The 25,256-nt window shown below is 36.7% G+C and overlaps 1 protein-coding gene across 3 annotated transcripts in view; it reads right to left on the bottom strand.

The window, feature by feature from the left end:
- LAMA2 (laminin subunit alpha 2) overlaps positions 1-25,256 on the bottom strand; it is a 336,497-nt gene that overhangs the window by 69,590 nt on the left and 241,651 nt on the right. For all 3 annotated transcript variants that reach the window (XM_068184425.1, XM_068184426.1, XM_068184427.1), the window contains 6 exons: positions 22,752-22,838; positions 21,715-21,908; positions 12,008-12,150; positions 11,393-11,491; positions 6,522-6,633; positions 2,997-3,159 (listed from right to left, as the gene is read on the bottom strand). In XM_068184425.1, the coding sequence (XP_068040526.1) occupies positions 2,997-3,159; positions 6,522-6,633; positions 11,393-11,491; positions 12,008-12,150; positions 21,715-21,908; positions 22,752-22,838 (798 nt within the window). The remainder of the gene's footprint in view (positions 1-2,996; positions 3,160-6,521; positions 6,634-11,392; positions 11,492-12,007; positions 12,151-21,714; positions 21,909-22,751; positions 22,839-25,256) is intronic.

Genomic DNA, 25,256 nt, shown 5'->3' with positions numbered 1-25,256 from the left:
GAATTTTCCTTTTATTCCCTTGCCTCATAGCACAGTTCAAACTACTTATCCATCCAGTATTCTACCTGAAAACTCTTCCTTGGTGCTCTTAAGATAGCACTTTCATATTGATCTGTTGTGCATTTTCCCTCTGCTCTTTCTAATGAAGTATGAGGCAATCTGTTCCATGTAATCCCTTGCTTTAGAATTTTTGTGGACTGGACTGCACCACATTTCTTGAAATATTCTCCTGTACACTTAAGCTATGCTATTTTCACTGGATACCATCCTAGAAAAAAAATAAAACTACACAAAATGCTTGAAGTTTTAGAAGAAACAATCACAGATCTGGCCTAACACATGGAATGCTGAATGGGCTGGATGCTCAAAATGAGTGCAAGAGAACAAACAAGATTAGAAACTCATGACAAAATTATTAAAACTCATCAACTGCATACGAGAGTCTAAATATGTTAGAATTGCCCTACCAGGAGAAGAAATAAGGATTGTAACATCATGAATAGCATGTATAAGGTGATCAACTGTCCAATGTCTCTTCAAAAACAAAACCAGAAATATCAGGAAGCAATGTCAAAACATAGGTGGCATATCTTCCAACACTGTATGGCTGAGTTATGCAATTCATTCTCCCAGGAAAGTGGATGATAGAAATTCACAGAGGTTCAGAAGCCATCAGACAAATAAGTGGAAGAAAAAGTCACACAAAAATAAAGCTACTCAGCATAGTAAATAGAAAGAAAGAATTCTGGGTCACAGCATACCTTGATATCAACTCAACAGCATCTGAGAAGACATGAAAGAATGTCATAAAACAGTGAAAGACATACTTCATAAACATTAAAATCATGGCACTTCAGAACAGCAACTGGTGTGTTTCTCTATATGCTCTTTTTAGAGAGAAATTATTGACTAATATGCCATTTCAGTACATTAAGGCAGTAAGAGCCAGATTTGAAAAATTTGAAGGAAAATAAGGGAAAAAACTGCATATGTAAGAGAAGCTCTGCCATCTATGAAAACAAGAAACTTTACTTAATTCGTCTTCTTCATTTAAGTTTTGAGAATTCACTGGAAACATAGGAGACAATCCACTGAATCTTGTCATTTTGTTCTTGGACAAGATTCTGAAAACAGAATGCAATCACTGACAAAGGACAACTCACCAAAGAGGAAGCACGATTAACTACTTCAGAGTGATCATGAGGCTTGCAAGAGCCTTACTTTATTCAAAAGTAAATATTTCAAATGGGTCTGTAGATAATACATACATGTGTGGAGCACAGCGATCCACACCCATGCACCTGTACCTCCAGAGTTCTAAGAATGATTAATTTTTCTTCATTCCTCTTCCTTGCAGAGTGTATCCTATCCACTATCTTGCTACACTATTTAAAGAGTTTTATAACATTTTCCTTCAAGAGGCATTTTCAGAAAACAGTATCTCCAGGGTCCTTTCCTCTCTACCCTGTAATGCACAGTGACTAATTTTCCTTTTGTTGAGTTGACTGCCAAAATTTCTTGGATCTTAGTGACTGCCTATAAAGAGGTAACCCTATCCTTAAGATAAACCATAAAACTTTATTTGAAATCAATGAATATATACATGTATCTCTTAGTATAAAATGTATTCCTATATCAAGAAATTTAAACACTTGCTTTGTACATTTCAGGAAGAATGGAAGAAGGAGAGAAGTTCTGTCTCTCAAAAAAAATCCTGCTGCACTTTCTACTCCAGCTGTTGGGCTAGAGTAGGAAATTATTTCATCGTAGTCTGACAGTTTCATGTTGGCTGTAGCATTTGAGGACTTATAACACCTGGTGTGAAAGGACCTTCTCCAGCCAGTCCTAAATTTACAGGCAGCACTTTCAAAGGTTTAGCTAAATTTTTCTCATCTCTGCTTTTTACTGGCTTATTTCTCTGTCTGTGTAGAGAAGGCATAGAAGAGACTCAGTGGAATCAGATGAAAAAGCAATAAAACATTGCTCACAAATAAGTTTGCAATATATTCTTTCTCAAGAGAACAGAAAGCAGAGCTATCAGTTATGGGAAGAAATACTGCACTAGCAGGATTTCCAGAAAATGATCTGGTTTATAAAGTCTAAGATAGGCAGAGCAAATCTGATTCTACACTGCTTGGAATTCTCAGCTTATTTTGTATTCCATTTACGTCTCCTTACAGTATGCACGCACCTGATAACTGACATTTTCAGGCCTGCATAACTCTATCCCAGACCGTTTTCTGATCCATCACAACTTCAATGGACCATGTCACTGCTCAGCTGGATTCCCTGCTAGTTCTTTGCACTGGTGAAGAGCTAAGCAAAGTCCAGCTCTAGAAATATGCCTAGTCTTACTCATACAGATATAACTAACTACCAGAATTTTTAACTTCAAGCCAAGTATTTTTCTCAATCAGGTAAGTTTTCAGCATTTGGCATATTGCTTTATAAACAGCTGCCAATATAATTTTATATATATACATTTATTAGCAGATAATTAAATAACCAAACAGCAGGCTTCTGAACTATGCCACAGAAATGGTTTATTCTGACCTACACCATTCTAAACATGGCAAAATATATTCTTTGTAATGTCTACACTATTGAACAAACTTTTCAGACAGTTATTATTTTTATTAGACCAACTTGTTTTCCAGGAAAAAAACCCAAGCTTCCAGATGAAATTTTCAGCACAAAAGCCATTCATCAGGTCTGAAGCAGAAACTAAAATCAAACTGAGAAAAATTCTAATTCAATTAAAAATGTTGCTGGTACCTGTGGAGCAGGGAAATAACTTCCTAGGTATTGTTTTCCACATATGTAAGCATTTTCAAGAATGCAAATGCTATATCAACAGATACAAAGTATTAGACTTTGCTTTCTTTCTTGTTTCTGTAAGCCTCAGCCAGAAAACTTGACTGGCAAACATGACAATCACATTTATGAGAGTCAGACATTGTCACTAGGAGGTTGAAGACTGGGGTCTCTCTACTTACTTTAACTCATCTTCAGCTATTTTTTCTTGCACACTGAGGTCTCTATTTCTCATCTCTATGACCATTCTTTCAGCCTCACTCTGCAGTTCTGGAAGACTCTTCTCCAAAGTCTTGTCTTGGGTTCTGAGTGTCTCATTCAGTTTTAAAGCATCTTCTTTTGCAGCTGCAGGGGACCAAAATACATTTATATAAGGAGCTAGTAATTAAAAACAACAGAGAAGCTGTCAACTCTATCAGCAAATGGAGCACAATTTGCACTGGTTATTTCTGCTGTGAAATATAAAGGATGGTTAAACCAATGGTCAGTAACAAATCAGATGGTCAAATCAGATGTAACAAATCAAATGGTCAGTAACAAATGAGAAAGTAATATATGTTTTATCAAACCTTTTATTATAGTTCACTTTTCAATAATTAAAGAAGTCTTTATATCCAGTATAATAAATACACTGCTCCCTTCCTCCTCCCCCGAAAGAATTTGCACTGAACCTCCAAAACAAGCAGAAGATACTTTGCTATATTGCTTCTAGAATTAAGGAGCAGGCAAGACAAGCAATGAAAATTAGGCCTAAATTACTTTTGGAGAACCTCAAAATAAGTAATTTTTAGCATTCAGACTTAACAGTGCCAGGAAGAATAAACAACTGTGAAATTTTAGAAAATGAAGCAGAAGAGGAGTGAAACACCCACAGATGTCTAAACCCACTCATGTGTTTAGAAGAAGATACTCAGAAATGGAAAAGAATAATATGGAGGTTGGAATATATGAAGATACACTGTAAATGTGTTTGGAACAGTCGAATTATTCTGAACAGATAAAGCTGTACACACAGCATCATACTCAAGGATGGACTAAAATCTTTCTGCCATAGCACACCACAACATATTAGAATACCCACTTTCAGAAGCAGCTAGGTAATTTATGGCAACCAGTTCCATCTTCAATTTTCAAAAGCACTGCTGCCCTTCCATAGGTACAGAGCTCCCAAGCAACTGATTTCTCCAAAATGGCACCGTTCCTGGTCACAGGGGTACTTATGAGTATTTAAAATTAAATCTTTAATTTAAGAAATGAAAATCAGTCTTTCAAACCTCAACAAATTACCATTTCATCCACACATCGTATTGGTTTAGAGCAAATTATGAAGAAAATTCTAATCTAATGATGTCTTTGATTAGCTAGTGAGAGCTGAGATATGTATCTTTAATAATGAGTGGTTTTGTGAGGTCTGGAAAAAGACTGCACTTTCCTCAAATGGATCACAGATGACTCCTGTATGTACTATATTATGTATCATTACTAAGGTACCTCAGGCCAGGAATAGGTCTATATGAATTTTTTAAAAATTCTATCAAAAAATTAGTAACCTCCCTGAATATTGACCTTAAAAGAGGAAAATGAATATGTTTGCTAAGCTCATCTTAGATTCAGAAAAACTTATACCCAGTTTTATCCTTCTCTTCTCGTAACATTGTTTTGTTTTGTGTCTTGGTAGAATGCAAATATCAGAGTCCAGTGGTGGTAAAAGATCTGGATGCACTGACACAGACAAAGGCTAGGAACTGCAAAGAAGGGAAATTCCATAGCTAAGAAGGAAAATTAGTTACAGCTGCTCCGAAGTTCAGAAAGTCAACAATCAGTTCAGTAGAAGTGGATAAGCATACGGTCATTAGAACCAATCACTACAAACTTCTCACTTCTAATGAGGAGTTTTGTCAGTGAGGTAAAAGGTACGAATGTGAAGAACACAGCTGTGTTATGAATCACCAGTGGCATCCAATTGTAAAAAAAAGTTATTGAGATGTTATTAGGAGAGCTGACATAGGCAAGTTTTACTCCTCCTGAAGAGCAACACTGAAGAAACCTAATTTCATGGTTTTTACCAGTGGTTCAGAAACACTGATATAATTTTCAGCAGAGGAAGGGAAACCATATGAAGGTGAGTAGGAGATTTGGGAGAAAACTCTTTTGTGTGATTCAGTCTAGAAAAAAAAGGGACCAAAGTCAAATATGATTTCTCTCTGCAAATATATTTGGTGTTGGGGGAAGGAGGTGAAGAACTAGACAATGGAAAAAACATTATTTTGAGCTAAAGAACAAGGTTTGCTAGGAAACACGATGATAAACTAAACACAAATATATTTTTCTAGAAATGTGAACTATGTAATTATGAAGAGTACTGAAATTGCCTCCTATCCAGATCGTGTGTATTTGTAGAAATTACTTTGAAGATGAGCTTTAGAAAGTTTTTGATAATAGGGGAGTGGATGTCTTTACCCACAAGGTATCTCTCAATCCTGTGCTCTTGTATTTCATGTATTCTTAAAATGTTAACTTGGCCACTAGGCAAACACATTGATTTTAAAGTTTTTGTCTACTTGAAAGATACTGCATAAATTTATTTCACTCCCTCAATGTTTTCTAACTCTGTATTTCCTACTGCTAAACCTGCTTGAGGAAATTTTTATTTGGGCTACGAAGACTGGGCCTAAACTTAGTAGAGTCAAAGACTTTGTTTTGCTCATCATCCCAAATTCATCCTGAAATAGGAGGAACATGGTTTTTTATTTAAAAAAAAATCTCAAAAATTTGCTCACTTTTTCTTGTTGCTTTTCCCACAATTTTTTCTTGTCAAAGTTACAAGTCCTAAGGATATCCTAAAGTGCTGTTCAGTTCACTTCCAAAGCACATACTGGGATGTGTTATAAAAAGGCAATATAAAATGTATTTTGTAGCACTTGGACAAAAGTGGAAGCTTTCCCTTTCAATGACACAGGCCTTCAGAAGCATAGCTACTAAAACCAGTACTGCAGTGAATATTTGGATGAGGAAAGAACTGAAAAGACTTTTTCAAGTAAAAAACCCATTTATATTTGCCAATTATTTTAATATTTCACAGCCATTATCTATTTATTAAATATATATGTCTTACTTCTTAAGGCCATCTAGAATCTACTTTTCTCATAAGTATTTACTGCAGTGTAAGTGCAGTGAATCAGTCTGTGGAAGACAGAGCGTTGGCTTTGGCTCCATGCTTAGGTAGGGTTAGGAGTCACTTGCAAATTCCAAGCAGCAGATGTTCATTAACAGCAAAAAGTAAGTGCATCTTTGAAGTAAAGCTGGTGAATTAAGATGAAGTGTTAATGTACCAAATGCTAAAATGACATCAAACTTTTTTACCAATACATATTTTTAACTGCTTTGAAAATAAACAAAAGCTAAGTCCTGTTTGTTACTTCATCATAACAGCTCTTCAGATAACTGCAAAAATCCTGAAGGAATATGCTCCATTTTCTTCTGGTCTTTGTTCGTAATTACCAATACACTAAATGTTTATATAAACTCTATATACAGATTTGAAGAAAAATTTGAAGACTGTGTACAGCCTTTACTTCACTCAACATTTTAAGCACATGACATTTCTCAGCAAATAAAGTTTTCCTCACTGTCTCTCAGACCCTCTTCCCCTACCATCCTCCAGTTTTCCTGAGAAACAACTCGAGTATTTTAATTTTTTCCAATACCTTCAGCAGCTTGGAGAATGCCTTTGACAAACTGTCCAAGAGATTTCGCTCTGTCATTAGTCCTCTCGGCATCCTGCCTGGTCTGCTCACCATCTGCTGTCACCTTGGTAGCCTGGTGATACAAATTCAGGGAAAATATAATTAATGAACAGGACAAGGCTGCACTGTGTTATATTCCTACTGGCTGAATACATGTACAGAACTTTCCTCAAGCCAGAGGCAATCAATGAATTATTGATCAGATGCATGGGAAATGAAATGCTCTGTTCAAGTACACAATTAAATTTTATTACCTTTTCCTTTAAATGGAAATTGGAAGGCTTTATTTTAGGTTCTTAGAAACCCTACTTGTGTGCAGCAGCACATCAATGGAGACAGGATGAAATTATCCACTGACTAATAATATCTTTGCTTAAAGAAATACTGTTTGGGACCTTTTAATAGATTCTTCAGGGAATACTTTCCATAGTTTCACAACTGTGTACTTTTCGATTGACAAAGTGCAGCAGGCATCATGACCTCTTTGCTTCTTCCCTGGAGGTGTTCTCAAAGAGACAGTTCATTCCAACAGGCAAGAAGAACTTTAAATCAATATATTAATTTGACCAAGAAAGAGAGAGAAAAATAAAGAGTAGTTTTTTTCAGCTCTAATGCTTGAAGTTGTTAATTTATAACATATTGGGGTGCTCAGTATAATTTAAGCTTTCTGTTACTAAATGCTTTATAATTGCACTGAATCACAGCAGCAGCAGCAGAAAGAGAGACATCTGCTGCAGACCTGAAAAACATACCAAGGAAAGGAATCATCTTAGGACATTCTACTTAGCTCTTGAGGTCCCTACTCACAAAATGGACCCTTTTTTATTAAAAAGAAGCTAAACATTTCAAGACACAAAGCTTGTTGACCTGTACTGCAAAGCAAAAGAAACCCAAAACACCAAAACCCCCAAAAAGACCCCAACCAATAAACCCCTAGCTTTTTTCTTTAGGGATTGCATTCCCCAAAAAATCTTGAAATAGGGCATTATGAATTTCCCAGTCTCTGTGAAATGGCTAGAAGGTCAATAATTCAAAATAAGCTTAGGTTTTCCCTGACTTGAACTACACAAATTGTTTCTCCCTTACAAAAACCCCCACACTCTTCAGTAATAGTCAGAGAAATAGTAGTACTTAAACCCATTTATTTTTGCCTGATTAGCTTTTAGATGGCAGCCCTCAAGGTACTTTACATCTGGGTTTCTGAAATAAAATCCCTGGCATTATCACTCCACTTACAATTTTGGCTAATTTGGGCTACGTCAGAGTAGTTACACTGAAAGTAATTTATATGAAAGTAATTTATATGAAAAGGGTTCAGGTAAATAGAAATATACAGGAAGAATTAAGACTCATACAGACTGGGGGGAGTTTGTTCTATTCCATCCCTTTATCAGTAGAACATGTCTTTTCACACTTCGACAGCTTTAATCATATTATTGGTTACTTCCTCTAAGATTTACAAACCCTTTTTACCTGCCTGGATACAGAACTAAAATATTACTACAGGGAGCTGTACGAGGCAATTGGGATACAAAAAAAGGCAAAAATTCCAAATGGTCTTGATGGACCACTGCTCTAACTCTGCTTGGCATTTCTGACGCCGTTTAATTCTTCATGTAACTGAGAAAACCTTATTTATTGTTAAACCCTCCACAAGCAGACTTTTATTCTTTGAGTTTTATTTGTTTGGAATATTCACAATCAGTTTTATTATATTCTATAATATTTCTAGTCCTTTGCTACAAAATGGTGTTTTATAACTTACATATTAATTTCTCAGTTTTGATTACTTTTTCCACATTCGTGCTAATTCAAGTTGGCCACTTTAACCTCTCTATTTATGACTGAATAGCATGTACCTCATTTTTGTGAAAATTAATCTGTCATTGAACAATTTTCATTTCCTTTCAGTGACAGATCTCTTTAGTACTTAAATCCCATTCAGGTCCACTGAAGGCCTTTTGTATTTTGACAGAATTTCCTTTGCTGAAAAATAGGCTTTTGCTTCACTATGTAGTCTAGCTTTAATTCTGTAAACCATATTAAATGGTGAACATCCTTCATACTGTAGCTGGCCATTCCATGGCTAATTAAATATTTTCATTTGTTAATAAGGTCCTAGTAATTTTCTACGCATCCAATTCACTGCAGATCACCATTTCTACAAGGTCAGTTTTCAGCATCTTCGAATAGTTTAAACAGGCCCAACAAACTCTTGCTGTGGGAGCAATAAGGGTGAGGCAGACTGGGCGCAGAACAAGTGTTTGGAATCTTGAAGAAGTTATTTGGACACAAATAAATCTTTCTGGCATAAAGGAGATCCCTACCACAGGAATCAGTAAAGAAAGTATCTGAGATCAGATGCTTCGGTGATGAACATGCTTCGGTGATGTCCACAGCTTATACTTAGTGGTGGAGGTTCCATGAAAGGCTTTGCTCCACTCTGGAATACCCACCTAGCAATTTAAACTATAAGCAAGTATTAGCAACTATGCACACTTTTTTGTTTTGGTTTTGTTTCCATGTTTATTTAGTCTTTGTTTAGAGGACTTAATCAAGCCTTAAAGAACTCTAGATAGCATCTGGAGGGTGTCCTACAGGAATTTCTCCAGCTAGTGAGCTGCAGACCACAGAAGGAGGTGTAAACACAGACATATACAGATGGAAGTTCTTGGCTCTCTCCCCAGATGTTCCCAGCTATTGCAAACTAAGTTGCTTCTGCTACTACCAGAAATTTTTGAGTTAGAGAAATCCAGTACTTTGGGAGAAAGGCAAAAGTTAACAAAGACAAAAGAAGCATTTAAATCAAGACGAGTGATTCTGATCCCTGTCTTTCTTGAACACTCTGAAGGTACCTAATTAGAAGGTAAGTGGGGCTTTTGATGAAATACAGTGAACTGAAAGGAACTGAAGATATCAGACCTTCCTCGTGGTAGGTGTGGGAATGTGCATGCAAACATATGAACAGAATTAGTGCAAGAAAGACATGAGGATCTTCTGTATGGCAAAGTAAATGAAGCACAGAATAATGTAAAAGAAGAGAAAGGAGTGTTGCACTGAAGTAAGAGGTCATTGGTTGAAAAGAGACCACAGGGAAGCAAAATCCCCGAAAATTTTGTAGTGACTAAATACTATTGTCTTCTATATTTTATCTTAAAATTATCAGATTTTTCTTCATAGAAATAGATTCCTCACCAATCCTCAGCAGCTTTTTTTCTTCATCAGTACTGGTTTTACTTTGAAAATATAGTAAGCCTGCAAATCAGATACAGGGAAAAACTTTGGAATCTATGGTGGTACTCTGTACTCCACGTGCCAGCCATTATGTAGTTATCAGCTGTATATTCATTTGGAAATGAGCCTTGAACACACGACATCAGGACTCATGCTTCTTTTTGGAACACTATTCTTATTTACAAATACAGAAGGAGAAAGGTAGGACCTGCCACCAGTTTCCAGTCCCTAAATTAAAACAAAAAAACCAAACCAAAACAAAACAAACAAACAAACAAACAAAAAACAAACAAAAAAAAAAAACCAAAAAAACCAAAAAAACCAAAAAACCCCCCAAAAAACCAAATAAACCCCACCCCAAACTGCTCCAAGCCACTCTGTAAGGATAACTGGAAATCATAAGGTTACTTAGTCATCACAATGATGAAAAACTGCAAAATGGGAGTGAGTGGTGATAATGTGGCCACCATAATTCCCCTAAGATCACACTTTTGATATGTTTTTCCTTCCAAGAGTCGTCTACATAAGAATCTGCATTATTTTAGGTCATCTCTATGGGGGAAATTGGAAAAGGATATTAAAAAGAGCAACTTTACAAAAGGAAAAAAAAACCTATCTTAGCCTAAGATTGAGAAATATTAATAGAACAAATATAATCTTCCCTGCTTGTAGAGCTGACATGGGTTAAAATTCCAGCTAGACTTAAAACTACTGCAGTTGCTTCTTGCAGAAAAAGAAAAGATCAAACAGAAGTGGAAAAGCAAGCTTTCTCACAATGTCAGTATGTACAGACAGATACTGGTGAATGCATGCACATGTGGGTGCCTACATATGCAAACACACTTCAGATGCTTTCTTAGCCACTACCCATTTCAAAATTGCATAAAAACCACAAAAAGAAAACAGTTTCTCTGAGAATTTTAGTTCCTTAAGCCATGTACAATTTAGAGACATGATGCTAAAACTGCCTGGAGTTTATGTGATTCTCCGCAGTGTATATTGATCATTACAGTACTCCACATCTTTCTTTTTTGGTTTTTCCAGCTCACAAGCATGACTTTTGGTAGTTCTTCATATCAACGTACTTTGGATAGCTTTATTTATACTGAGCTGGTTCATTTCCCTATTTTTTCTCCACTAGGTGGTACAGTTTATATTATTTTCTTAGACATTGTCTTTACTGACCAAAAGGAGGTCTATTTTGAAATAAAACTTTTTGCTATAAAAAGAGTACATAGCACATCTATTGAAATCCAGAACATGCTAACTATGCTCATAAATGAAATCTAGAAGACATATATTTAACTAAAATCACACACCTGTTTAGTGTCATCTTTTCTAGATAAGATCATTCTTGGGACATCTGTATGGAAGTGAAAAAGCTGTCTTACCTCATTAGGAAGTTTTGCAGAAAATATGTGTCAATATATTGGCCCACAAAAAGAAATTTTTAGAGGACTTCCTGTCACTTTAGACACTGAGACTGAGAAGCATCTTATAATTCATCTATTCATTCATGTTTAATGCATATTCACAAGATTTCTGTCATTATGCAGCCTCAACCAAACCCATAGACCTCAATGTGATCACAGACATACTCTTGTCAGTAGTTCATCCATTTCTGTCACCAAGGTATCCAAATTTTCTCGTGCTAGCTGAAGAAATCTCTCTGGTGCTCTCTGAGGTGAAAGCATATGCTGTTGGGAAAGAGATGGGAGAGTGAAAAATCTGTACATGATCAATGTTGATGCTTTCAAATATTGAAGAGAAGAAGTATCAAACATTTCATTACAATATGCAATCCCTTTTGTCACTGACTCATGTCACATTCATCCAACAGGCTTTTTTCAGGAATCTTGACAACTTTGCATAACTTGTAAGTATGGTAGGGAACATACAATATATAAAATATATAGCCACTTTATAGACCATCAGCATGAAAACTATTTTATTTGTATGCAAAATTGCTTTTCTATGCCTGTAGTATAACTCCTTGCACATATGTTCAGAAAATACTGTTGCAAGATTTATTTATTAAAGTAAGTAAAAATAAATAACTGCAATACTTATTTATCAACCAAAGCAAGCCTGAAATAATTAAATCTTGAATTTTTCTTCTTCCCTGAACATACTCACAGCTGTGAGGTTGAACAGAATCAAGTATAGTTGCACTGAAGCTCTGTTATTTATGTACGTGAATACTGCCAACGTACCTTTAATTCCTGTGTCATGTTCTCAAAACCATGTAACATTTTATATGGAGCAGGCAGTGGACCACTAAGGTTAACACTAAGGATCATCTGGTTTAGCCGATCCAGGTCATTGAGAAGGAGTCCTGTGCATTCATCATCACAAGCTGGGGGAAGAGCAACAAAGCTGATAAACATTTAAGACATTTGATTTAGATATCGTATGGCACACATGCAACTCTGTGGGAGGTAACACTAATTTGATACATACTACCCCCAAATGTGTAGGGTGAGAAAAATGGAAACAACAACTAGGGAGTAGGAAAGACATTATTGCTTAGGATTTAGTAATGGACAGTTTAACATAAAACACAAAAATCAAAATTGATAGGCTTACCTCACAAAAAAAGGAAAAAATTAATGTTGTCCACTGTGGACTAGCCAATATAAAATATTAAATTATACAGGTAATTTGGATGAAGTTTGATAAAAGCAGATGGGCAATTTGGAGAATCTAAGGAGCTCTGAAAGAAAGATAGTACACCTATGGATTTGAATGCAAGAAAAAAACCGAAAAAATCTCCATATAATAGCATGGCCAAGCATACTAAACCTGGAATGCAGATAGCTGAAAGCATCCAGGTAAAAATCCTGATTTTCTTTTAAAAATGCTTTTTTCTACTTCTTTTCACTAACCAGCTTATAAGCTTTTTGTGTATGATTCTTTTCTTGCAAATATCCTTCAGGATGAAAAATATTGTTGTGTGCTGCATATATCAAAAGAAGTTTGCATTTCTTCCCCCCCTTGCTTTCGATTAACTATCACAAGAAATTCTCATCTTGTATCATTTATGCAGCAGACAGGAGAATTCTTCATCCTTTAAAACAGAGTTGTGGGAATACCTTTCTGTTTCTCTGCATAAAGAGCTAGCAAACCCAAACATCTCAGGAGATGAAGAAAACTGTGAAACAATGAATTCACTGGTGATGTTAAGAGACATGGAGAGTTGTACCTAAAATTCTACAAGCATGTAATTATTTATTTCCGCAAAGCAAGGCAGTTTAATAGCTAAAAAAAACCACACTAAGCAAGGTGCATGTTTTTTGTAGAAAAGAGAAGGATTTTCAATGGAGAATTACTTCTTTTTTTCCTGAAATCTGTTCTTCATGTAGATTAAATCTTTTCTGTTCATTAAAGTTTTCATAATTACCTAAATATGGTTATTATTCTGTTGACTGTTCAATATACCAAAGACAAAGAGTAGAGTCAAATACAGAAAAAAAAAAAAAAGTAAATTATTTCAATACACCATGAAACTCAAGTGGTGACTGAAAAGGAGACAAGGTAGATGCTGGATTAGCGTAGTAAGAAGTGGGTGCAGAAGGCTAGGTACTACTGTTATTTTAAGACTTTCTTTTGCATTTTCATTGCCTCCATTTGCAGACTTCTTCCTCCTATTTCAGTTTGTTACATAAACTGAACTGCATTGGAACTGCATTCAATAACTATAGGCATGATACATTCTGATTTATGCTCCTACGTGAAATTTTACCTCCCCCCAGCTTATTATCATCCCTGTTCTTGCCATCTGTGTGCTTGCCTTTAGAAGCCTGAGAGAATTCAAGGAAAAGCAGATTTTACAGCAAATAATTTTTTATATAACAAACACCTGCTCTGTAGCTGATCAAGAAGGTAAGGAGACCTATAATCATTTTGCAGGATGAAAATAAGTGATCTTGAACCTGAAAAGAGTTGGCCTTTATAGTTCAGTTTTTTCTGTGGTTTTTTTTTTTCATATATTATTTCACTTACGAAACAAGTGAAATCTATTCACCTTCAAAATTTTCCTAGTGGTTGGTAATAAATTGCTAAAAATTTGTTATGCGCTAAAGACAAACTCAATTCACACCAATAAGAAAAAAATGAACAGCCCATGAAGAGATGAAGTATTCTCAATGAGTGGGCAATCAATAAGGGAGCATTCAGTATAAATTAACACCTCCTGCAAAATAATCAGGTTGAAAAGAGGAACTGCATCAAGTGAGACCACAGCTGAGTAGATGAGACGGGACTAAGCTACTCCAGTACACAGTCTGTAATATACTGTAGCTATGGGAAATATTTCAAGAATGTGATTATATTTTGCAAGACTAAATACTTCTGTGTCTATCTATAAAGTTGTCAGGATAAATTTGTGTCTAATATTAACAAATACAGCACTAAATTCAGGTCATTACAGCAGTGCAAGCATGTCAGAGGAAAATCATGCAATCAATATTACAACAGTTCAACAAGCAATTAATGCAAATTACTGTATTTTCCATTTTCACCACACTTTTCCATGCACACTAAGTCTCTAAGGATTTTGACTTACCTCTTGTGAGAAACATGCCCAAAGTATGCATGCTAAAAGAAATTCTTTTAAGTTTATTCCATCTTACGAAGAAACATAATGTGTAATAAAAGAAACACATCTGAGTCACAATGTGTTCCTCCAATTGAGTGATTATCTGACACAATTTTGCTTTAATACATTCATTTCTGTGAAGATTCAGAAGACTGTTATGACTAGGAAATTTTTGTTCTAAGGGCAACCATGCAATCTCTGATGGGAGGTGGTATCCTATGATACCACTGAAGAGTATGATATCACTGAAGAGTCAGTGACTCTTCAGTATCAGCTTCCTGTCATTTCAAACAAAGTGTTGAACTACTGTTAGCTCATTAATCTGTTGGCTATTACTTCATTTTTTCCATTTCGGCACTATTCTCACACCAAATAATAAAATAGCCTTCCTGTACCTTCCAAAACAGAACCACAGTAGAAAGCTGAAAGCTTTATCTTCCTTGTCACTGCTGCTGGTTTCAGGTAGCTTACATGATCAGTATGTCTCCAAGATATGGGAAAATTCATAAACAAATCAGGGTCTAAAACACCTACTTGGGTTTATTTCTGATTTTTATTATCTAGAAATCCTCATCTGCTGGTTCTGATACATACCAGTTCTAGTTGAGCTTAAAGATTGCTTGAGTTGGGTGAAAGACAGGAGTGTGGGTCTAAACTCAACAGGAGCTCATTTTCTCACAAAAACAGAGAACAAGTGATAGTTTATCAGCTTCCAGGCCAAGCAGGGATGGCCTCATTTAGCCCATGCAGCCTGAGAAGCAGTTGCCCAAAATAGATGTAAATTTAATTCTTACAGATGAGACACACAGACACACAGCAAAACTCAGAACACTGAAGAAGATAGTCCAAGGCTTCATAGATGTAGTGTTACACACAGGATCTTTCTTTTCAGCTCACTCCGCAAAGGTTCCCAGCTCCTTCTGAATTAAGCACTGTGTAAGAGCTGGGAGAGGCTTCGTTTCACAGATTCTACAAGATCTACCTCTGACAGAGACAGCATCTCTGCCTAGTTCTGAATTTGGAATGGCTGAGATCATGGAGCTCCTCACTGTTCTAAAGGGAAAACCTTGATTCTGCCAGGACCAGTGGCTGGGACCTCCCTTGTTCTTCTTGGTGTAGGGCTGTGATGAAGCAGAGAATGACAGCTGGGAAAAAAAATCCCTCTCATTGCAGCATCAGTCTTGAGTGCAAATGCTTAAATGCCCAAGGTCTGTTATTAAAGAAATCTCATTATATAATTTTTTCTTCTACCAATACTGAATATTTAAATACATAAAGATTAAAGTTTTTTTACTGCAGCAAGGCTGAGGATCTTTTTCTTTTTTTCACCCCACAAGACTGAGTTAAGGAAAAACTCCTAACCATGAAATATCTGCTTGATCTCCCTGTATCATGACTGCTTTGTGTTCAATCCCATCAACTGCTTTACATTTAGGCTTTTGAGTGACCCCAAGGAACATTTGTGACAGGAGTACACATCCAAGAAAGGGTTTTGTAGTTTGTGTTGCAACACAGCTCAAAACATCGAAGACCTTTTTTCTGAAGTTTCCATTGTAGTTATGACAGATACCCTGAAAGCATTCAGAATGTGAGTTCTGACTTGCCATATAATATACAGAGCCACACAACAATAAAGCCTTGAAGTTCTCACCAGGATCGTTTTGTTCCATAAATATGGCACAGCAGTGAGCTGAGTCACTGTTCCTATATCACTGCCATCTAGGTTTCTTCAGTTTATGTACTACGAACTCTACAACTGAAGTGAAGTGCAATGTCACAAGGTATAACAAAAAACACACAAGAGGATTACTATTTCTAAGAAAATGCATGATTGCTGCAGGCTTGATTCAAAATCTGAGAGAAGATCTGGGAGAACTTTTCTCATACTTGACAGTATACAAGGATGCTGGCAGCATTATTGAAATTAGTTTCCAACCACCACTATTTATTATTTGGGTACTGACTTTTTCAAAAGAGAAGGGAAAGTGAACCTACAAAGTTAATTGCTTGAGTCCAAAAATTGTAAGAAAGTATTAATCAGCAGACTATTATGAATATCTCTATAGGACAACCTTGGTGGTTATTTTAGCAGGGGAAATAATCCAGCCACTAGCCATTAGAAATTTTTATAATGGGTGGTAGACCATACTCTTGTATTACTTATTAAAAGAAAAGCTACTTTTTGATATAATTTTTTATTCTCTGATGGCATCCTAGAGGAAAAAAAATTGTTCTGTTCTAAGAATATAATGGGAATGGAATTCTGTCTGTGCCATGCACCTATTATTAACAGACAATCATTGTTAACTAACAGATAATCATTGTTATTTATCTGTAAGTGAAATCTTCCCCTTGAGGCAAAAACTTTCAAAATGAATATATATTTTATTTTACCTGTAGCTCTCTAAAATATAACTGGTATAACACAGCGCTGAACAGTGACATGCACTAAGCAACTGAAAAATGACACATTATGAAAAAAAACCAGCAAAAACCCAGTAAAACAAATTTTCCTATATCAGGAATAGATCACTTTAGTGAACATGCTTCTTTTCTTTCCCCCACCTCACCTTTTCACTGAAAATCTTCATTTAAAAAATCTTTAGAATACTTATGATAAGGGGTATATTAAATTCTAACCGTTATATTTAAAGAAGAATGCATTATAATATTTTGGCTAAAATACCTCTCTGATCTGATATAAATACGCATTATTTGGTTTTCTAGGTCATACTGTGTGGTGACCTTTTATGGAATTTGCCAAAAATTCATTATTTAAATGGTTATTCTTTTTTAATTATTCAAAATAAAATTTCATTTTCTTTAACATTAACTATACCATACTAACAGAACAGCTTAATCACCATGTCTTATACTACTTACAAATACTTTTTCAAACATGAGTGACTGTATTTGAATGTATTTTCTTTAGGTTAGACCACTTTACCACCCAACTAGGGGTTCTCCATGCTTCTGACTGGTACAATGCAATTGCAATAGTTGAAATGGAACCACAAATGAGCAAAAGGAGGTACCTGCATTCAGCTCATTTTAACTAGCAAATGCAAACAGGATTCTGCTCTTGGCACTAATTAATTTTCTGTACATTAAGAGTACCATTTTTTTTACTTTTAAGGTTTTGGTACAACTGAAGCTGGTCAGAAGGGAATTTACTGCATATCTTGCAACTGATTGATATATGGAAGCAAAAAAATACATTGTCTAAAGAACCAAATTCTCAGCTGCACTAAACTCAGATTGGAACAGAATATCAGTATTCTGTGAGCAAGGAAGAAAAACTTCAAGGTTGCCCCAAAGGTGTTTCTAATGGTTCTTTGACAGGGCAAGGACTATTAAAGCACATTAGCACACAATGAATCCCTACCAACCGCTGCACTCTGAAGCCTGTGACACGGCAGACACAGTTTACCACAGCCAAATTCCCACAAAATCTAGGCATGCCACACTCTCTTTGCCACAGACCTGTGTCCACCACAGGCTACAAAGGTTATTGATCAGGCTTATTTTCTACCATGTCAGGGGTATTGTACTGCATTAGCAAAGGAAGGTTGGGAGTAATATGGGTGTCGAGGAACCTTTAAACAAGAGGAAGATCATACAGTAAGGCCTAATAGGCACATAAAATGTCTACTGAAATATTAAACTGCAGTTTTTACATTTTTTGATATGATTATTATTGACGTGGTATCAACAGTAAAAAACTATTTCCTGTGATAGGGAGATTTAAAGTACATCCCAACTGCTCCTGTAGGTGGTTCTTATCTTTATGACTAAAGAAAAGAAATCTTTGCATTTGATTCCCTACTTCTAGTGGTCAAATTATATGTTCATATGCATATGTAAAGAACTGTTTTTATGGTGAAAACTGATTACTTAGTTAAAGTAAAAATGTCACTAAAGATAGTATAGGTATATTTCAACACACATTTAAATATGTTGCCGTTAAATCAGAGATTATAGCAAATAACATCTTTCAAGGTGTCGTGGTTTGACATGGAAGTGAATTTTTTCAGGAAGCTAGGTCAAACCAATCAGTGGACGGGTTTGGATATTGGCACCTGGAGTGACTACTGAAGCTATGGATACGCCTCTGAGAACACAGGGGGTTAAAAGCAAGAACTCCCAAGAGCTCGCTCTCTTTGGTTCCGGTCAAGGTGCTGTGCAGACCTCCCCTGCCCAGCCATGGGGTTGGGTGGGGGAGGGGAAGCCATGCGGCCTGGTTGAGGTGAGCCGAGGGGGCTGAAGGACTGGAACTGAGCCAGCTCCTGTGGACGGAAGGGTGGAGAGAAGCGGAGATGCCTTTGTTGTCCCCCCCCAGAGGGATGAGACAGAGAGTCCGGACGGCATCTGTAACTTTGCCGGCGCGGAGGAGAAGGAGGAGGGGGGAAGGCGCCCAGCCTTGGCCTTGGGAATCGGCTGCTGGGCAGAGATTGAAGCCGTCCAGGGAGTCTGAACTTTTAACCCTTTCCTGAGAAATGAAGGCTTTGTAAAATATTACTCCTCCTTGATTTGAAGTAGAAGAGAGACAGCCTGGGATCTGAGATGATGGAAGAGGAAATTCTTGAGTTGGAAGGAGATGATTGGAGTGGCTTGTGGCTGGACTTCTCTTGTTAGCCATAGACTGAACCAAATTCTCCTAACAGAAGCTGCACTTAGGGTGGTGCGTTGGTAGGCCAAGAGACCTGTTTCAGTGACTGTCAACAGAAGAATTGAGAGAACAGAGGAAAGTTGAAGAGGGTGTGGAGAGGCCCTCCGATGAGAAACTGAACTGTTGTTTCTTTTGGTCCATGGCAAAGCATCCTTAAAGGAGCCCTATGAGCAGTCTGTCCATGCACGGTGGTGAGAGCACTGTGACATGGAAAGGAGAGTGTCACACCGGCAGATTTTCTCCGGGCAGTTGCCATGTGTGACATGGAAACGCAAGGGTGGCAGTTGTGTTTCCTGGGGAGTCTGTGGCACAGGAGAGACTCCTGTCTCCCTTGATGGACTGAGTATTGATTATCTGAAGGGTGGCAACTTGATCAGGATCCTGGGTGGGGTCTCACTGTTGGGTTTCTTTGGAAATTAGGTGGGAGGAGAAGGGGTGTTTTGGAAGGTCTTCATCCAGGATTTAGTGCCTAGTTTTTATAGTACTAGTAGTTTAATAAAGTTTTCCTCTTTGTTATCAAGCTTGGGCCTGCTCTGCTCTGTTCCTGATCACATCTCACAGCAATTATTTAGGAAGGTGCATTTTCATGGGGGCACTGGCATTGCGCCAGTGTCAAACCATGACACAAAGAAAAAAGGTGGAAAATATCATTTGCCTGCAAACAGCTTTTTCCATTCACAAATAGGATTTTTAACCACACAATGAAATAGCCTGATTAACAAATTGGAAAACCATGATAAATGATAACTTGCACTTAGGCTGTTTTGTACAATGAAACTCTGTCATCCTGGATACCCAAAAGTCTTTCCAGAATACTGATAAGCTTAAAGACTAATGAAAAAACATACTAAGTCATGCCTATGATTTGAAAAATAGGATAATACTGGCAATAATATAAGAGCTATTCAGGATATTGGAAAATGAAGTAATTTTCATGCAGATGGCACTCTGTAGAACACAGTCCTTATTTTAAAATTTTGTAGCTGTAACACTTATGAACTTAACTTGCAATTACAATTCTCCTTGACACATAGACCACAAAATGGAACTCAAACAGTAGTTATTTCAGCAAAGGGACTACTTACTCCAGTTGCAATCATTTTGATGTTCAAAACAGAGCTTAAGGTAGTAAGTTCAGAATTAAGTCCTAAAAACTACATCACACTGCAGGACATTAGAAACTTATTTCTCTTAAGTACACTATGCTTTTAGTCGATGAATCAATACCATGTTGTTAATAGTAAAGAAATAGAAGCAGTTTTATCTATATTCCCAGTAATCTACAATCTCTACCTGGGAATCAGGATGGATGCAAAAGCACTTATTTCAATGGACTTACTTAGAAGCTTAGATCTGCTACGTCCTGGTGACTGTCTGAGAACTGATCACAACCATTAGGTTGTGTGAAGAAATGTTTTGCATTGTGTAGTTCCTGACTCTATGTGCCTAGTATCTCCTCTTTAAGCACTCCAAAAAGTCATGCATTCCATTCTTGTATTATATGATGCCTTCAGACATTTTAAGCACTTGTTCATTTTTTTAAGTTCGCTTCTAAAATGTTTGCAATTTGTTTTAATACTAGAGAGGTGTGCACCTCTGTGTATTGAAGTACAAAAGAAATGAACAAAAAAAGTAGATGGTACCTACTCTTCTTGATGTTACATGTCCCTCACACAAACAGCCCACTCTCCATGGAAAAGCTCCAATTAAAGATAAAACATTTAAACCAGTTCACTGGGCCTAGCCAATATTTTCAAATATGTAAAGATTAATAAATATTATATACTGTGGACTTACTGGAACTCTACCAGTATTCTATTTTAAATTTAACAATCATGGCATTGAAGGAAAAAAAATCACAATGAAGTTAGTCCCTCTACATCCTGGGGGAGATGGGGAAGAGGAAAATGCCTTAATGCAGTCAGGGCTGACCAAGAGTTCTAGAAAGATTTTGCTACATTTTTTTTTATAAGTACGCAGCATTATGTGATATGAGACTGTCGGCCTAAAACAAGCACTATCCAATATAATGAAAAAAAAAATCCAAACAGAAATACAACATAATCACTTGGTATGTATCAAACTTGAGGGTAGGACAAAGATACCAGTACTGTAAAATATAAATTGATGTTTTAGGCTATTAGTTCTGTATTTTTAACAAAAAAACATTTTTAACAAAAAATGTTCTTTGCTGGATATAGTGTACTGCCATTCCTTACATCTGTTAAATTTCATTGGATGATTGTTGAATCAACATGATCAAGTAAACCTTAGCAAAAATTTTGTGTGTGCCTCATGGAATAGAGCATTGCAATTGCTGGTTAAACATTTAGGACAATACTAAAAAATTCACCAAGAGAAAATATTGTCACAACAGTAACAACAACCTTTGGCAATATTACAGACTCCAAAAATAATTGCTTCAAAGGTATTTTTTGTAAATTTTCAGTGATAACATTAGAAATTATTGAGAGTTTTTCTTGACACCTCAAGGCTTGTGAAAAAAAAAATCAGACCAGATGCCAAAGTAATAAGAAACATGGCAACTATTTTCAAAGAAAGCCATACAGCTCACCATTACACATGCAGGTTTGAATTTCTGAAATACGACAAACACAATCAGAAGCTATCCAAAATCCCATTAGTATACGTACAAATGCATTTCGTGCCATGACGCGCATGCCGATGCTCACAGCCAGCACACTTCCACCCCGTGAATCCAGGCTTGCATGTGCACTGCCCAGTGACAGGGTCACAGGGGACAGGCACAGAACCATATGGATCACACTCACATGCCTGGCAGGACCCTCCTGGAATTTGTGGGTTTCCTGTGTAGCCAGAAGAACATCTAGACATTGCAAACACAAAATAAGATTTGTCCAACTGAGATGCGGTGCACAAAGAATACCTAGCAGTATTTTAAACATAATTTACATGAATATCCATGAACCATTAAAAAAATCTTTGTTGCTTCATGATCAAGAGAGAAATATTGCAAACTGTCCAACAAAGCTACTTCTAATCAGAACACAGAACAGTCTGGATGGAGGAGGTATGCAAAATTGATTCCACATCCTTAACAATTTTCAATTAAATTTCTATTAAACTACAACAAAAATCCCCTCCACTATCATTGTGTGGCCTATAGACCTAGCCACTTGCGTTGTGTGTCAGGCATGAAATCTCCTGGTAGACATTTGCCAATTTTGATCATCTTAATCCCTCGGTGTTTTTGATGGATGGGACAACAGAGGCTGTTTAGATTATTAATTCACTATTCAGCATTAAAATGTTTATATGTAACTGTTTTTCACAGCCAATGCCCATGAGGGCACCACAGTCACTAAAACAAAGGGTATGAGTGACATCAAGATACACTATTAGCATGGCATCTAATTTTAGATAAATTTTTTTAACTTCTGAGCCCTGGAGGAAAAAAAACCCTCACACATCAAAAAGTAAGACTAGGACAATATCTGTGATAAAAATAACATTGATTATCAATTTACAGTGGTGTATATAAAAATTGTCTATGTTGGCTTTTAACAGCATATAAAGGAGAAATAAATTATCCAAAGGCATGTATTTAAACAGCAGTAAATGCACACTTGTAATATTGAAAAACATTTATCTCCTTCCTGCCTTTTCCTCATTTCATTTTCCCTCCTTCTGCTTTTTCCATTCATCCTACCTTTGGCAGTATTGGCCTTCATATCCAGGTGGGCAGGCAGTACACCGGTAGTCACTAGGTCCTTCAGCAACACAAGTAGGGCTAAAACTAAAACAAAAGTAAATGAAGAATTTTTTTCTACTCTCTTGCATCATTTTACTTTGGTCAACAGTGCAGAAGGGTCCAAGAAGTTCCACTCTTAATGTAAATGGCAGCATCTTCTTTTCTGTTTATAAAAACCTGTGAAAGGTCTCTCCTTTCTATTATAATTTTTGCAAATGCCTTGCTATGACACTTGCTCAATTTGGCCAAGGGCTCTAAGGGCTGTGTCCAAGGGGATGGAGTGAGCAATGTCCAAGCTATAGGCTTCTGTGATTGAATGGTGCTGTCACTTACTGTGAGCACTGGGAAGAATGTGAAACAAAAGATTTAGAAGCTGAGCTAATGAACATTCAGCCTTTCCAGTCGGATTTCATCTTATTTTGAATGAAATGAGATAAGGTGTGAAGAGTTTACTTGAAATTAAGATATAAAGAGGGAAAAGGAACCAAAGTCATAGCTGTGTGGAATCTTCCAAAAAGGCAGCACCAGATGATCTGCTCAAGGAGTTATGAGAAAAGCCCAGTTTACAGAGAAAAAAAAAAAAAAAAAAAAAAAAAAAAAAAAAACTAAAAATTACCTCCTTCACGATCAGGGAGAGGTCTTATTTTAATCATTGAAGACTCTATATTATCTTTTCTATGTCTCTTTACTACTGACTATAGTGTAAGCAAAGTTGCACTTAGTTGAAATGTTAGTGCATTAAGTGCCTGCATTAAGGCACATTAAGGCATTTAAAACAAAGAAAAAGGGCGAGTAGGGCAAAAGAACAGAACTAAACATTAAGATGGTGTAAAACCATGAAACTCTTTCAGGTCTTTGTAGAAGAAGAACTTGAAAAGCACAGAGGTGGCTAGTGGTGAGCCCAGGGCTCCTTGGTACAGTACAGTCAGCTTCCTCACCGAACTTGCTCATAATGCATTAAATCAATAGTGCTTGGATGAGTATATAAAATTATGTCTTTGCAAAAAATGTAAACAAATTGATCTATTACTCACAAACTCATTATCCAACACATTTTCAACTCCATAAAAATAGATGCATACTAGGAAAAATTCATTCTCTCTGTTCTTTTTTTTCCCCAGCTCATCACGTTTGAAGCCGGCTGCTGATTGTACAGCAGTATAAACACAGTATTTAGAAGTTTAGTGGAGTTTTATACAATTTCATAAATAAAAATAATTGCACTGTACAATTCACAAATACTATCGTATCAGTCATGACATAGCAAGCTAATGAGATAGCTCATTAGCCATCTGTATTTCATGTAGATTATGATTACTTGACTACCATAAAATAACTGCAGGTAGACTTTTTCCTTAATAGCATCCTGAAGAGCTTTAACTGATCTGCAAAAGATATAAATCTATGGACTGATAATCTCATTTGCCACCTAATACTGTGGCTTTATGGAATTTATCTATTCCACTCTATCCATCTAAAAGTTAGGCATTTAGTCTAAACCAATTGTTCAGGCATCCTCTGTCAGCACCGGAAAATGGACATGCACAGCCAGACTTATACGGACATTTGAAACATCTCCTTCCCTGCCCTCTCTCCAACAGTGTTTTCCTTTAGGTTTAACATGAGTGAGATATACAGTTGTCTGTCTCTATATTTACTATACAGCTACTGAAGTTGCTGATGGCTGTGGCTAACAGAAATAGAAATCCCTTCCATGATGTCTAGAGACAGCTGAGTTAAGCTCCATAAAACACAAACAGCTCTGTTCCTGGACATGCTCAGAACTGACTCCTTTCTCAACAGCACTAAGAAATTGGATGACTATCTCATGATTAAGTGTTTTTATTAAATTCAGACTAGGTGTTATTCTCTTACATCCTGTGAAGGTGTATGAAACTACAGAGTCTCATGATCACTTCCATGTGAGCGTGACACAAAAGGCTGTGACAACACCCACAGCCATGCAGGCTATGTGACTAAATGAGGTTCAGGCACATTCCTTGCTCTCCCTCAGGCAGCTCAGAAATTTGAGTGTGCACCTAGGACACCTAAAGGGAGCTTTTGAAAAAAGATGGAGGTAAGACAACAGGGAATGATTTTAAACTAATAGAGAGGAAACATAGATTAGATGTTAGGAGGAAATTCTTTGCTCAGAGGGTAGTGAGACACTGGAACAGCCTGCCAAATGAAGTGGCAGATGTCCCAATCCCTTGAAGTCTTCATGGCCAGGTTGGATGGGGCTTTGAGAAACCTGGTCTAGTGGAAGGTGCCCCTGCCTATAGCAGGAGGGCTGGAGTTAGATGATTTTTAAGGTCTCTTTCAACCCAAACCATTCTATGATTCTGAGTTACACATACTACCTACAGTCCACACATTTCTCACTTGCAGAGCACTTCAACAACATCCACTTCCTGAGTTTATGTTAGGTTTTAGATACGATACTGAAATGATCTTGGAAACACA

The sequence above is a fragment of the Anomalospiza imberbis genome, chromosome 3 (genome assembly GCF_031753505.1).
Source record: "Anomalospiza imberbis isolate Cuckoo-Finch-1a 21T00152 chromosome 3, ASM3175350v1, whole genome shotgun sequence".
NCBI lineage: Eukaryota > Metazoa > Chordata > Aves > Passeriformes > Viduidae > Anomalospiza > Anomalospiza imberbis.
The sequence above is the reverse complement of the archived record's forward strand: the minus strand, read 5'-3'. Positions and strand labels throughout refer to the sequence as shown.